Source organism: Thamnophis elegans, chromosome 2 (genome assembly GCF_009769535.1).
Source record: "Thamnophis elegans isolate rThaEle1 chromosome 2, rThaEle1.pri, whole genome shotgun sequence".
Taxonomy (NCBI): domain Eukaryota; kingdom Metazoa; phylum Chordata; class Lepidosauria; order Squamata; family Colubridae; genus Thamnophis; species Thamnophis elegans.
In genome coordinates this window covers 68232786-68248800 of record NC_045542.1, presented here as the reverse complement: position 1 = coordinate 68248800, position 16015 = coordinate 68232786, and the positions used below count along the sequence as shown (strand labels likewise).

The window sequence follows — 16015 nt, the reverse complement described above, 5'->3', positions numbered from 1 at the left end:
TTGATTTCTGTCATCAATAATTATAAAGTATTTAAAGTAGCATGTTTAAATTTAGCTCAAGCTATGCTCTCTTCAAATACATGGATCTCAACAGCTCCCAGTATTCCCTACCATCGTAATCATAGCTGACAATTAAAGAACTGAAATTTATAAGCTTGGATGATGTTTGGTTTGTGTAAGACTGAGATAATGAAGATGGGAGCATCAAAGTCTAGAATTCTTATTAAAAATATACAGGAACACAATCTAGTCAAAAAATGTAAGGTGGTTTTTTTTTTGCACAAGAGATCTGTATCGCTGCAATGTTTCAATGTAACTATTATCCTTACAACTTGTAGAAAACAATTCACATGTATAGCTTTGTTTGTTTGTTTGTTTTAAATAATTCATTTTCCTCTATTTTGCACAGCCATCTCCTCATCTCCTCTTCCATATCACAAAGTTCCCATCATGAATCAGAAATCTATAAAATGTTGTTTTTATGTAAATCATTTCACTAAACATAAATTGAAAAGCAAAGATGATAAAATAATGCTCAGGTAGAAATAGGTCTGCCTGCATTATTGTGATTGAATACATATTACTCTCCTTCAATAGAACAGAATATTACACATGAAAGGTTAAGTCTAAATGTCTTCCATGAAAGAAATAGAAGCAATCTACATCATTTTTACCTCCGCAGCACCCCAAATATATTCCAGAAATTTGAGGACACTCCAGAGTGGATTGTAATATTGGATAGAGGAAAAAAAGGACAAATTGAATTTCATTGGCAGAGGACTATTTAGCATAGTGTTGCATATAACCTAGATAGGAGAGCTAACATACAAATGAACTTTAGAATGCTTAATGTCTTTATTGGATTATATAGACACATCTTTTGGTGATCTGGACTATTACTAAAACAGCATACTATAAGACATGTAGAATTTTACTCTTAAGACTAATGCAGATGAAGGTTCTTTGGCTTGCATATTTGTCTACAATATAGTAAAAATAACATTATCTTGGAAAGTGCCTTATTAACTGTCTCTGAATTAAGGTATTGTAAAATACTATAGCAGGAACTCATATTACAAATTGATTATTGTTAGATTAGGTAATGGATAGGCACACACAGGCTTAATGGTAACAACAGCTCTTTATTAAGTACAAGTGAGAACAATCCAGCAAAGGTTGAATCTGAAAGCAGCCCTTTTATAGGGAGCTATCAGACCCTTTGATCAATAGGATTAAACCTTTGTTCCCGCCAGAACAGAGGACCTTGGTGGAAACCACTGTAGTTAGAACTAATATTTAACACCCCTCCCCTCTTGGTTGGAACAATCCTATTTGTAATGTAGTCACACAGGTAAGCGGGCTTTTGGGTAGCTCTCCCTGACTTGCGCAGTTCAGTAGGAGGGGTTTCCTTGGACAGGTTGGGCAGACCTGTTTGCTCTGCAGCTCCTCTTGGTGGAAGCTCTTGGAACCTTTCACAGGCCGCAGCTGGAGCTTTTAGAGCTGGTTCTCCCGGAGCTTGCTGCGGGCCTGGAACATAACCAGATAAGTTTCCTGGTACCCTCGAGCTTGAGCCGGCCAAGGAAGGAGTGAGTGTTTGCTCCGTTTGGGTAGGGCTTTGGCTAACTAATGAGGGAGTTACCTCTGGTTGTCTAACAGTGGAGTTGGAGAGGTGGCCACGGAGTTGGTCAATATGCCTTCTCCAATTCCTACTGTCCTCGAGCTCTAAGAGGTATGAGTGAGGGACAGTGATGCCTATTATTGTGGCAGGAATCCACAGAGTTCCCCTGGTGTAGTTGTGGGTGTATACCGAATCCCCTATGCTAAATGTCCGAATCTTGCTTGTGGAGTCTGGGGGCAATGAGGCAGAATAATTGGGATGTAGCCGGTCTAAGTGGGACCTTAGCCGGCAACCCATGAGAAGCTCGAAGGAGCTTCTCCCTGTTGTGGCACTGGGTGTGATGTACTGAATTAGCAAATAGTGGTCAACTCATGTTTGCCAATCTCCCGGGCCCATCCTAGAGAGAGCCTCTTTTGCAGATCACACCATTCTCTCCACCTGACCATTGGAGGCATGCCTGATTCCCTGAGCTGCTAGGAAGGTCTCAAATTGCATGGCCATGAATTGGGGCCCATTGTCAGAGACCAAGATGTTGGTCAGGCCGTGCATGGAGAAAAGTCTCCATAACACCTTGATGACTGCTTCTGCCATAGTGGAGGTCATCAGGACTACCTCTAACTATTTCGAGTAGGTGTCCACAACTATGAGAAATGTCTAGCTATAAACTGGGTCAGCAAAGTCAATGTGCACCCTAGACCATGGTGCTTGAGGTCGCTCCCACTCCTTAGCAGGCACCTCTTGGGGAGTTGGTCTGGACTCCTGGCACGGTGTGCAGGTAGCCATCCATTCTTCGATCTTCCTGTCCATGTTAGGCCACCACATGTAACACCTAGACAAAGACTTCATCCTGACAATTCCAGGATGCCCTAGGTGGAAAGCCTCTAATACTGCAATGCGCAGCTTGGGTGGAACAACGACCCAGTCTCCCCACAGTAAACAGCCATTTACAATCGATAACTCATCATGTTTGGCAAAATACATTTTGAAATCAACCCCAACAGGCCCCTTGGGCCACCCCCTCCACACCCAGTTCAAAATTTGCTTGATGGTGGAGTCCTTTGCAAAGTGACAGGCAATGTCACTGGATGAGACAAGCCCAGTTTCAAGACAGTCAAAGAGGAGGACTAGCATCTCGGGGGTAGGGTCAGTGAGAGGTTCAGGTAGTGGGCAGCAGCTCAATGCATCAGCATGCCCCAAAGTGGAGCCTGGTTGGTGGATGAGGCGGTAGGATTAGGCAGCTAGGAAGATTGTCCACCTTGTCATCTGCGGTGATAGTGACACTGGGTTAGCTTGGTCACCAGCCAGTAAGCCCAACAATGGCTTGTGTTCTGTAACCAGTTTGAAGTCCCGGCCATATAGATACTCCTGGAACCTCTTTACTTCGGCCATTGCAGCCAAAGCATCATGGTCCAGCTGGCTGTAGTTCTGCTCTGTGGCAGACAAGGTCCTGGAGTAAAATGCAATAGGGGCTTCGGTTCCGTTCGGCATGCGGTGGCTGAGGACAGTGCCGATACCAAAGGGGGAAGCATCACAGGTCAGCACCAACGGCAGGGTCTGGCTGTATTGAACTAGAAAAGAGTCCGCTGACAGGAGTCATTTTACCACGGCAAATGCGGCAGCCTCAGCTCTGTCCCAGGACCACTTCACGTTCTTAGCCAGGAGACAGTGTAAGGGTTCAGCAACGGTGGCTTTCTGTTTGAGAAAGATGCTGTAGAAATTAAGGAGCCCGAGGAACGTCTGCAGCTCGGTTTGATTGCAAGATGTGGGGGCATCCTGAATAGCTTTAATTTTTTGTGTAGTTGGGTGAATCCCAGAACCATCAATTAGGTACCCTAGGAATTCAACCCTTGGCATGTTAATTTGGCATTTCTCTTTTTTGAGATGGAGGCTTTTATCTCTAATTTGAGCCAAAACTGTTCGTACACATTTTAAAAGTTGTGCCTCATTTGCAGCCGATACCAAGATGTCGTCAAAATAGGGGATGACTCCTGGAATCCCCTGCAAAAGCCATTCCATGACACTTTGGAACAGTCCAGGGGCGATACTAACACTGAATTGCAGGCGGTGACATTTGAATGCACCCCTCTGCATCACAATGGCTTGTCCAATTTTGCGAAGATTTTTCCTGGGCCTAGTGAATGAAGTAGGTGCTGTACAACGGGTACAGGGTAGGTGCTTTGTTGCAGCACTTTATTTATTGTGCACTTGTACTCCACGCAGATGCGGACACACCCATCAGATTTGACAGGTGTCACTATAGGGGTCTCCCAGTGTGCGTGATCAACCGGCTCTAGGATTCCCTGGCTCACGAGCTTGTCAATTTCCCTGTCATTTTTGGGGTGGAGAGCAAAAGTACTCTCCTTGGTTTTAGCCTAATTGGAGCTATGTTGGGGTCCACACTAAAGGAAATTGGTGTCCCCACATACTTACCCAGACTGGTGCTGAAGACGTCCTCAAACTCCTTAAAGATGGCCTCAGCGCCATCATCTTACAAGGCATTGATACTTCTAGGCCCAGGGCTTGGAACCAATCTAGCCCTAGGAGGCTCTGCAGATTGCTGCTGACCACTGTCACTGGGAATTTCCCACTGAACTTGAATTTCATCTGGAAGGCATCTTGGTCCATGATGGGGACCCGGTTTCCCTGGTAATCACGTAGGCGGATGTCAGGAGTGCGTAGATGCTGCTTCTGTAGGCTAGGGATAGCCTGCTTTAGGGTAGACCACGGCATGATGGTCAGTGATGACCCTGTGTTGATCTCCATGTCACATGGAGAGTCCTCGATGAGGACTGTGACCTTCAGCTTTTTTGGCCACCTGGTGCGGACTTGGCCGATTGACGTATGGTAGGTGACTCTATTGTCGCCCTCTGAGTGCCATGGTGCTTCTGCCAGGCCCATGGGTTGGGCCTCTTGGTGCACTTTTAGGCTGCCAGGTAGTGGCAGGGAATTCACTCTGGCACACTTTGGTGATGTCCCCTTTCACTCGCAGCATTGGCAGGTTGTGTCGCGGAAACAACAAGCCGATCTGGCATGATCTCCTCTGCAGCTAGCACAAGGTGGGAGGTGCAATTTGAATTTGTGCACCGGCTGGGTGCGGCTGCTGTGCATGCGGCAACTGTCATCTTCCTCGCCTTCTGAACTTTGGGACTCTGCAGCCTTGTGATGTACATGTGTGCTCTTCCACACGCAGGGACGCTTTGGCACTGAAGAGTCTCAGTAGATTTGGTGGCTGATTTGGATGCCCTGGCCTCGTCCAAGGAGATCTGCAGAGTGAGGTTAGATTTAGTGAGTAACCTCTTCTGCAGGGTAATGTCCCACACGCTGCAAATTATGCGGTCCAGAATCAGCTCGTCCAGTTCTCAGAATTCGCAGTACGCTGCAGCCTTGCAAAGCACTGCAACGTACTCATTAATTGACTTGCCCTCTTTCTGGTTTCTGATGTTAAACTCATGCCAGAGAATGTGCTTGGATGGCTTAGGTTCATAGTGGGTCCTCAGCATCTGCTGCAGCACCGACCAGTGTCAGTGGTGTCAGCTAAGAGAGGTTTTTTGCCATCTTGAACACTTCCCAGCCACAGTATCCCAGGAACATGTTCTTCTTGCGGCCTTCAGGAAGGCCCATGAGGTCGTTTGCCTCGAGGAAGTAGTCAAATCATAGCAGTGTTCAGTGAATGGGTCATATGGAGTCGGTTGGGCGTGCATAGCCATTTTGTGTACAAAGGGTGATTTGAGTTTGCCACTCAAAAATGGCTGCTTGAAGCAGCGCTGAGCTCCAGGCTGGATGTACTTGCTGGATTGCTACGCTCTTTTCAGTTCGCCTAGTTGCCTTCCAATCCCACATTCATCACCAGTGTTAGATTGGGTAGTGGATAGGCACACACAGGCTTAACGGTAACAACAGCTCTTTACTAAGTACAACAAGTGAGAACCATACAGCGAAAGTTGAGTTTGATAGCAGCCCTTTTATAGGGAGCTGTCAGACCCTTTGACCAATAGGATTAAACCTCTGTTCCCGCTGGAACAGAGGACTTGGTGGAAACCACTGTAGCTAGAACTAATATCTAACAATTATATCAGGAACGTTTGGTGATATCTATGAATCTTTCTGCAGTAAATTGAAGAATCTGAATTTCTTCGTATATTGACAGTAAACAGAAAGAAAACTACTTGAACCATTAGCCTTTTGCATTCTATCTACTGTAGACTTTCACTTTATAAAACAAATCCCTTAGAATATATCCTTATCAACATAACAATTATTTTAAGTTACATAATGTCTGATTCAATATTAGTTATTGACCAACTTATTCATTTTTTAAAAAATGTATGTTGGTAAATGGACAATAGGGTTATATAAAAAGTGAATACATATTTTTACATTATTTAAGAATAAATATACCATATTTGTATTACTAAAGAGGAAAAAATTAACATTCATAAAATTGATATAATATTTTAGGTATTTTGTTATCTAAAAAAATGGAGACCAGGTGTAATAGATTCCTTACTTAAAGTATTATTCAAAATTATTTTTTTTAAAAAATAGGCGATGTTATTTCAGCCATTTTAAAATATCATCAGTCTAAGCAAAATGACTTTTTCATAAAATTGATTGACAAAAATATATTAAAACATAGAATTCATATCAATAATCAAGACTCTTCTTCTATCAATTCCTGTTACTCTATTCTTTATCTGATCATATTTATACACATGTTTACATTTTGGGTGGGCAAGGAATGAGACCCTGGGAGAATCAAAAAACAGAAATTGTTTCCACTTTGTGTTTAGAACTTGGGAAAATATTAATTTTTTATCAAGGGAAGAATGGTATTGCCCTAACTGACAATTTGCTAATAAAACTACTTGTTAAGATTCTAACTGATCTGATTTAATACTTTTATTTGAGAGCACTCAAAGTAGCACCTCAAATTTTGGATGTCTAAATAGCCATCTTTTGGTTTGTTTGTTTCCTAATTGTGTGTTTTACCTAGTTCTAGTTTGATTTTTCTTTAATAATTATGTGTAAATGATGAAATTATCATTTGTCACATATAAACCAAGAAGGGCCCTGGAAGTGTTTAATTTAAGAATAGAATTTTAGGAGAAATACTCATTTTAATCATAAGCAGTAACATTGAATTTCAGTAAATGTCACTGTAATCTCTTCAGTAATAGCCATACAATCATTCAACTTATATTATTTCCATTGTCTATGAACTGATTTAAGTTTTCTAATCTGGGATATTTGTTTAATGAGATGTAAATTAGACATAAAAGGATTTCATTTTAATCTATTCCAGCATTCTACATATTTTAGTATAATTAGAACCAAAATAAAACCCTACGGTCATTACAAAACCGTCAGTTTCCTAGGTACCAGAGAGTGACCTTCAACCTATTTGTTCATTCATGATTCTAGCTGCCAGACTGATCTTCAATGTAATTCTGAAGCTGTTTAATATGAAAAAGAAAAATGGAATTTAAATTTGATTAAGGGTCAAAAGAATTCCATTGGCTTTCTCTCTCACATACAGACACTCATATACCAAATCTGCTCTGATCACCTGTCCTGATATGCACACACAGAAATAGACAATTCCACAAAGTAAATGGATCATATCAATAGCCATAGCACTTAGACTCATATACTGCTTCATGGTGCTTTAGAGCCCTCTGTAAGTGGCTTACAGCGTCAGCTATGTTTTCATGCTATCCAGGAATGTAACACTTCCACTTACATAATCACTGAAGCCAAAAACTCTACATAGAGTACATGCACACATAGATACAACCTGCCAGAGACAGCTTTTAAAGCACTGAGCTTTTCAAAGGAGATAATGTTTTGACGCTGCTTTGCCCATGCTGAGATGCTTTGAGAAGCCTCTCTTTCCAAAGTTGCGAGAAGGTGCCATTTGTATCGCAATTTCAAGCAGCTCAATCGATGCAAAAGAGATGGAATTGTTTATCTCTTAAAACTTCTTAGAAAAAGTTGCAGTGCAGTGGTTGAAGTAAAAAAAAAACTGCTAAAGACATCATAAACTTGGCAAACCTTGGGCTTTTTGCCAGATTTGGAAATGCCAAATCTTCCCCTCATAGACATAGCTATTCAGGTATGACTTGATTCAATCACAGCTCTTTCAGATATCTTTTCTGAAACAATTTTAAATTGAGGTCTGTGAAATTGTCACGTTTTCTGTACTGTAGATACGATCAATCAGCTTTTATTATCAAGGTCTAATATACACTTGATCTAACTCATATATTCTCTTATTATTTATTATTTTAGGGAGGTGAGCTTGTTAAGAGCCATTTATTCCTAATATATACAATAATCATAATTAAAAGGTATATATTTTGTTTTTATGCTTTAGTGGTCAGCATCATCCAGAAAACTGAAAATATCACCCCTCCTATGGATTATTCTCAGGTTACTACACGTTTAGTTAGAAGTAACCTGCAGTGGCGGTATAATTAAATAAATATACATCGAAAGCGCCCTTATCTTACTGTATTCTCATTTGAAATTATTTCATTTTTTTTTCAAATCATAAGGATAATAAGGAATTATTTTGAAAACACAATTAAAAAAAACTACAGGAAGCTTCTGCCTGAATCAAACTGTTTTAGCATATCATCACATGTGCATAGTATATCTCTCTGGTGCTTGTGAATTTGGAGACATCAGTAAGGCACCAACTTTCAATCTTCAAAGAGACTGAAAATGTTCTGTGTGCCATCTATTCTTTTCAGTCTATGTGGTTCTGCTTTGATTCCTCATCTATTCTACCTTTTACAGACTTTCTGTAGCAAAAAGAGATTTTATATAAATGCCAGGTGAGCAAAACTTCTACAAATGGCCGCCATTAGTAGAGATGCTGATCCAAGTGTTAGAAATGGATACTGATTAATGTCTGATAACCTTGAATAAGGAACCATATATTTGTACTATAATTAGATACTCTGATCTCAGCCATGTACAGGAAATAAATCTTAGGCATGGAAGCCAGAATGTACGAAGAATTCCAAACCATCTCAGCTATAATAGGATGCCCTTGGGCTTATTCAATTGCCCACAAGGTATAGTCACGAACCAGTATCTTTCTGGGCCCTTTGATTTTCAGTCCTACATTCAGAGCTATACAAATCCCATCTTGAACAGCCCTGAAGCATTTTAATCATATGGCATCAAATGTCCATCCTGAAATCTGAGACACAACATTTACATACATTTGTTTACTCTTCTTAAATGAGATGCATCTGCATTTATTTCTATACTGTGCTAAATAATACCATTAGCCTCTTCCTCAATGACTGATGTAGCAGCTACCAGCAGCTACAATCAGGAATTGAGAAATATTTATTTTTAAACTAATCCCACAGAAACATTGTTATTTCAGAAGAAAATTGGCAGAAGAAATATTGTTACTTTAAGTCAACCAAATAATTGTTGGTAATCTTACATTTTACTTTCAAAATTATATTCAAAATTCAAGAGATCAGTAGAATGAATGATGAACACTGCTTAACTAAACTGGACACATTTCTATCAAATATCTTATTCTAAATAGATTGCAGAAAATGATAAAAGGCACAGAATATTTAGTTAACTACGGAACTCTGTAATGGTTTTTGGTGACTATTAAATGTGGCAGTTGGTCAAATCTTTAGATTACTATGAAGGATATGGGAGAGTTGAAAGCACTTTTTACTATTTTTATTCTTAGCATACGCTTCTGGATCTAGACAGACCATACTGCGCTTCTGAAGTGAGGGATGCACAAACAAACGAATTACTTTTTTTCTTTTGCTTTTGGCACAGCAGTTGCAGAAATGAATGAACAATAACTTAAGCAGGTACAGTTTGCATCCATCTGTATGAACAGAATGGCTTCTATCATCTAGTAAAAGTTCTTATGGGAAGAAGACAGAAAAGCTTGCCCACAAATCTTGCAATACCATGGATTTCCTTCACCTCCTATATTGTTCCTGAATTTTCAATTATTGTTCTTTCTTTTTTGAACCATTTTAGGATAGACAAAGCTTATAGGATCTTTGGATACAAGCTATTTTTTTCCAGGAATTATAATTCCTGAAGCAGATAGACATGTCAGCTGTGTACTCAATTTCCTCCATTTTCACATATATGGCTTTCCTAGTCTTAGATTTCTTGTTCCTTTGAAAGTCAATGAGATCATGAAATATTACTTTCGGCTGAAATTCACATTTCTAGTTGATGTATAAAATAATAATCAAAACTGCAAACAGCACGGTAATTGGCTTATATTTAGGGTGACAAATCTTGACTATTCCAGCCATGTCCACCAAAAATCTCATGCTTTCACCCATCCTTGACCCTAAACACACACATGCTAAAAACAGGAAAATAAAATAAAATCTACCCCTAAATATTAGAGTGTACTGGAGAATTCCAATAGAAAATGTAAATTAAATATTAATACTAGCAACTAGAACCATATGGGATATTAACTGTCATGAACTACAAGGCTATGCAATTGTTAATGCATGATCTAAATTACAGTTTTACTTTCCCTTTATGTTCAGGAATGTGTACATACAGATCTAAGAATAGGCAACCTTTTGCAAGCATCATACCCTTCCATAATATACATATTTTTAAGAATGCTTAAAAAATTGTGGACTAAATTAGGCAATACCAAAAAGCACATATTTGAGAGTAAGTGCATTCTACTTCACATGCAAATTGAGGAATTGTTAGTAAGACTCAGAACTGAATAAATTGTTATATTTCTTTTTGAGCGTTTTACCTCAGATTCATTTGAATTGAACTGATACTGCTTAAACCAATCCGTCCGGAGGACTAGCAGCCAGTTGGACACTTTAATATGAAAATGTCCTCTTCTTTTTTTCTGAATCAAGGGAATAGTTGAATATTTGAATGTCATGCAATGTAAGTAATGGATCTCTCAATTTTTGTTTTGTTTTGATTGAAACATTGTTTTCAGATTCAATGCAGATTATAATAATGAAAAACCAGTATGTTTTAATTCAGAATTAGAAGGGGGTCCTAGAAAACACCCTTCTTCAGCTTTGCATCAAAGAATGTGGTATGTTTTCAAGGTAAAGTGTTTCCCCTGTCCATTTGTGACTGACTCTTAGGGGCAGTAAGTGTGCTCATCTCTGTCTTTTAGCTGAGGAAGCCAGTGTTGTTAGAAGACACTTCCATGGTCATGTGGCCAGCATGACTATTCACCGAGGCACACAGTATGCTGTAACATTCCCACCGAAGGTACCTATTTATCTACTCTTACTTGCATGCTTTCAAACTGCTAAATGGACAGAAGCTGGGGCAGGCAAATGGAGCTCAGGCCTCAAACTGGGCTCTCCAGCTGACAAGCTCAGTGTCTTCATCATTTAGTAATTTAATAATTTTACCATTTTATAAGTCTAGAAAACAAAATGGCTAAAATGCATAAAAAGCACGTTAAACAACATTGTTCTTGCAGATTTTTCAAAAATTACAACAATACGTACCTCCCAATCCTGGTCTTAGACGGTTATCATAACCATCAAGTAAACGATCCAAAATACGAGTGAATATAGTTGTGTTGTCTTTAATTTCATCTTGTAAGGAAGTTTGTCCGTAGCTGAAAACAAAGCCACCATGTTATATGCTGATTAATGCCTAAAATAAAGATACTAATGCTATTAACTTAAGTCATTAATCCACCAACAAACGTGTCCAATTATATTTCTGAATCATTCTTTTACTGATTGGTAGATTTGAGAGCTCTTCCATTGACCTGGATTATGGGAGTATTATACAATTCCTTCTCCTTTCACTTTTCAAGTATTCACATTCTTTGAAAATCTTATGTCAAACCTAGATAATAAATTACACTTTTTTTTGTTGTGTTTTTATTATTCAGCCCCTCTTTTATGTATTTCTAATTTATAAATGTGTGCTTTGCAAGTATAACAAAACATCTGCCCATTACCTACCCAATCCTAAAATAATTTAGTATCCTTACCTACACGAAAAATTCATGAACATTATGAGCACGGATGGCTCCATATAATGCAGCCTTTTTTACATAATGGTAAAGTCTACAATTGCTATTTTGGAAAAAAATGCAATGATTTTATTATGTTTATTACAATGCATTTCCTTTTTAATCTAAATATTTTGGACTTTTTTTTATATATTTGAATTGGTTTAGGAAAGCAAAATGAATTCATTTCCTGGTCGATCAAAAATTCCATTTTTGGGTGACATGGATATTTTCATCATTTTTCCCGGATTTTATAACAATAGCCCAGGGATCTGTATCCCTGTTCCTTTTTCTGTAGTGCTATTATTTGGCAGTTAACATTCCTGAAAGTATATACTGCATATGTCTATGTCTGTGTGTCGCAAGACATTTTAATACCTGTAGCAAATAATTTTCAGGTATTTGCAATAGCCACGAACTAAATTTTGGTCTCATCTTCAGATCTGCATTGTTCTTGTTATTAAGATTGTTCTGTATTTTCTTTTCTACAGTAAATTACACTGTTTTCTCCTAATTATCTATCATAGTTGTCTCAAAGCCAAATCCTGGAATCCTTCTTCTGCCCTTTAACCAGGGAAGATCCCATTTGTAAAATACGATGTTTGTCAGTGTAAACTCAGCAGGACTTAGCCTTTGAACCTCCAGCTGCTTCCTTCATTACTTTGTCACATACATTATTACTGAATCAGCCTTCCTTGGCTATCCAATGTGATGTGATTAACAAACATAGTTTGGTGAAAAAATCTCTTCCAAACTATGGAGCTTCACAAATGTTAATCTAGGCAATATTTCTTTTAAGCAATGAATTATGCAACTTTAAAAATGAAACTTCACTCTGTGAAGTCTGTGAGCTGTATCTAGCCGGTAATCATAATAGAGAATAGAAATGTTTTATAATATATATGCATACAGTGCATGGGTGTGTATGCTATAAATTTAAACAATGTGAAATCCCATATTATGAAAGCAAATTTGCTTCATATTTTTATAATAATTTACATGCCTTTAGCCTAATGATGCCAATATATCATTAGCAATAACATTTAATTGATTATTTATTAATAATACCTCAGTTCTAGAGGACCATACCTTATATTTCTGTTCAAAGTGTAAATTGGTAATCCAGTGGATATTTCTTCTTTTGATAGTAGAGAACCTTTTATATTTATTTTAAATTTAAATTTAGAACTAGAATGGGTTATTTTATACTATTTGCTTAAAAAGAAATGAGTGCCTTCATACATTCAAGATGGAATCCCACTTTTATATTGCATCATCTATCAACTATGTCTTTTTAGCGGGTTGGTTGGTGGGTAGCAATTGAAAGTTATTTTCACTTCAGAAAATGAACTACAAGTGTGTCTTTAATAGCTAAGACTGGCAGAAGGTACCAAGCTTGCAATTCCCTGTATTTTTTTTTCTTTTCCTAAGCACAAAAAAATCCAAGAAACCAATTAAGGAAAAAACAAAAAGAAGATAAAATTACAAACATTATAAAATTAGTTTTAAAGGTTCAAAATTAATAGAAACTTGCATATTAAAATATCATCCCAGTTTGAGGTCCTTTGACAATTCCAAAGTCAGTATTAAAATCAGATTATTATAATTATCAATTGTACAACTATTTAGTAAGACAAAATATCCCCTGGTATTTTCACTCAGACATTCATTCAAATAAAGTGTAGTCAAACTCACCAAAATACAATGAAAGCCCATTCTTTTTTTAATGCATCATTTTTCTATGCATTAATTTTAGGTATACATTTGCACTATCTAAAAGCAAGCTGGATTGTCTAATGAGGCTACCATTATTTTCAAAACCAACATAATTTGTTGAAAATCACCCTGATTCTTAGAGGTCAAATTGAATTTTAAGCTGGATGGGTACCACTCCAAAAGCCACACATTTTATTTTAATGCTTGAATATTTCAATAAAACCAATTGGAATTTCCAATGAACAGTGAAACCTCTCAACAGCATTGAATTCAGTGGGCAAGAGTATATTTTTACAGATAAATATACATGTTGAAAAGGCAAGTGTGAATCTGATATACCAATAATAACTAGATATGTGATTAATTTAGGTATGGGATTTTAAATGTATCATAATTATCAAGCTACACATCAATAAAGCTGCTACTATTAGTTTATTAAAAAAACCAAGTATATTCATATATCCATTTATTTTACAATAAAAAGTGCTCATGTTCAGATATTTATGTATTCATGTGGGCATTTGTATGTTTTGCTAGCATTTAGTACCTTAATAGGTTGATCCAAAATATTATAAGTATGAAATACTGTTCAGATTTTTCACTTTTACTTAGCTTTGTATCAAGAAGGAGGGAGGGAGGGAAGGAAGGAAGGAAGGAAGGAAGGAAGGAAGGAAGGAAGGAAGGAAGGAAGGAAGGAAGGAAGGGTCTCCTAGATATATTGAACAAAACTGGTGTTCATTCAATCCTTGCAATTTTTTTCCCTTTGTGCTATTGATTTGTTAGCAGCTAAAAGTCAAGATTGGGCAAATGTGTTAGCTAAAAAGTGATTGTTTTTTAATGTAGAGTTTAAGCAACTTGAAGAAAAATGTCATTTACCATGTTTGTGTTTCACAGTAAAAAAAAAGTATAATAAAACACTGTACACTGACTCCATCTACAGGTCATTATAATAGTAACACCTCGTACAATTTTTCAAAACAGGGAAATGCTTCTTGATTTTTTGGTGCAAATCTCGGTTCTGGTGAAACATGCAAGCCAGCACGTGATGTGGAAAAATTGAGAAAAGAAACAGCCTTTCTCTTCTCTCTTCTCTTCTGGAGATCAGCTTTTTCTTCTTTCATCACTGATCTGCTATATAAAGTATTATATCCTTTTATGTTATATTTTTTTAGAAAAACGCGGTAAAACTAAATTGGATTGTCTCTGACACTGAGATCCTTTTTATCAATATATATTATTTGTAATAAACTTGATTTAAATTACTGTCCTGAACAACGGCTATTACCAGTGCACCAATATTGGTATTTGTAATTTAAAGGAAAAGGATGTATTTTTCATTCATTAGCTCTATTGCTAACAGAAATGCAATCTATGTAGATATTCAGTGTAAGAAGACTTTCCATTTACTATTCAGGCAGGATTCTGGCAGGTGAAATGGATTTCATTCAACTAATGTTAGTGACAGTCTTCCCAATGAAGTTACTGCTTGATCATGCAAACTGCCTGCTGATATGAAATGTTTCATTCATATGTATAACAACACAGATTATTATTATTATTATCATCATCATCATCATCATCATCATCATCTTCTTCAGCCCACTATCTTTACTGAAGTCTACTTTCATGAAGAACAGCCAATCTTAAAGTCGTTCAGTCTGATTTCATTCCTTCAGTAAAAGCACAAGATCATAGGAGCAGAAGCATTCCTATGTAAAATGCTATATGCAGCATAACTGCTGGCAAACTTTATCTGCAAAGAAGACTATTTCTCTTTGTAGCTACATTGAAATCATTAATCTATTCACAGTTCAGATCCAATAGTCCTGGCTAAACTCTTTCTCAGCCACAATTCCACCTAAGATGTTTTGCAATCAAGCTTTAGTTTTATTTTAATTTCCGCATATTTTGGCTTAGGTGGGATTTAAGCAGAATCAACCTCCCCCTCAAAACAGTGTGTGTGAATCAAACCTTTTTCCACACTTGCTTTTAAGCCATGATAAAAGACAATCCATATTTTGTTTTTTAAAAATCAAAACTCTTTTCCCACCTTTTTCCAGGTAAGGTGCTCATAAGAAGAACCCAGGCCCAAAAATGGTCATAAAGGAGATGCATCATTTTGCTAGTAGATTATGGAAGCTGTAAACAATAGAAAACCATAAGTAAGCATTCTTTGCTTTGACAAATTATTGGAAAATACAACAGGTTTAAAAGAACTTGTGATGGTTTTCCTTAAAAGTAAGGAGCAATGGTATGATTTTCAGAAGGAAAGGTCCCTTCCAGGTATACCTATGTGTTCCATTTTCTTAAAAGTGGGGTCATCCCTGAGTTAGTTTCATAGACAAAGGTTAAATCATTTTCTTTTCCAAGATCATTGGAATACACACACACACACACACACACACACACATATATAGATCTATATATATTGTATATATAGATATACAAGATTGTATATATAGATATACAAGATCATTGGAATTCATATATATATTCATCCCTAAAAAGGATTACTGTTAAGTTCACAATTTGTACATCTATTTTACAATATCACAGAACTTAGAAACTATTTCAGCTTTAATGAGTCAGATCCCACAACTTGATTATCTCGGGGGGTGGGGGAGAGGAAAGGTCATCTCCTAAAGCCC

At 37.4% G+C, this 16015-nt stretch overlaps 1 protein-coding gene across 1 annotated transcript in view; it reads right to left on the bottom strand.

Annotated features, from left to right (window-relative positions):
• The window catches only part of LOC116504030 (gamma-aminobutyric acid receptor subunit alpha-1), a 45127-nt gene extending 29642 nt beyond the window's left edge, over positions 1–15485 (bottom strand). The window contains exons 1-2 of the mRNA XM_032210845.1: positions 15418–15485; positions 11134–11246 (exon numbers count right to left, since the gene is read on the bottom strand). Coding sequence (XP_032066736.1) covers positions 11134–11246; positions 15418–15485 — 181 coding nt within the window. The remainder of the gene's footprint in view (positions 1–11133; positions 11247–15417) is intronic.
• Between the last annotated feature and the right edge of the window lie 530 nt (positions 15486–16015).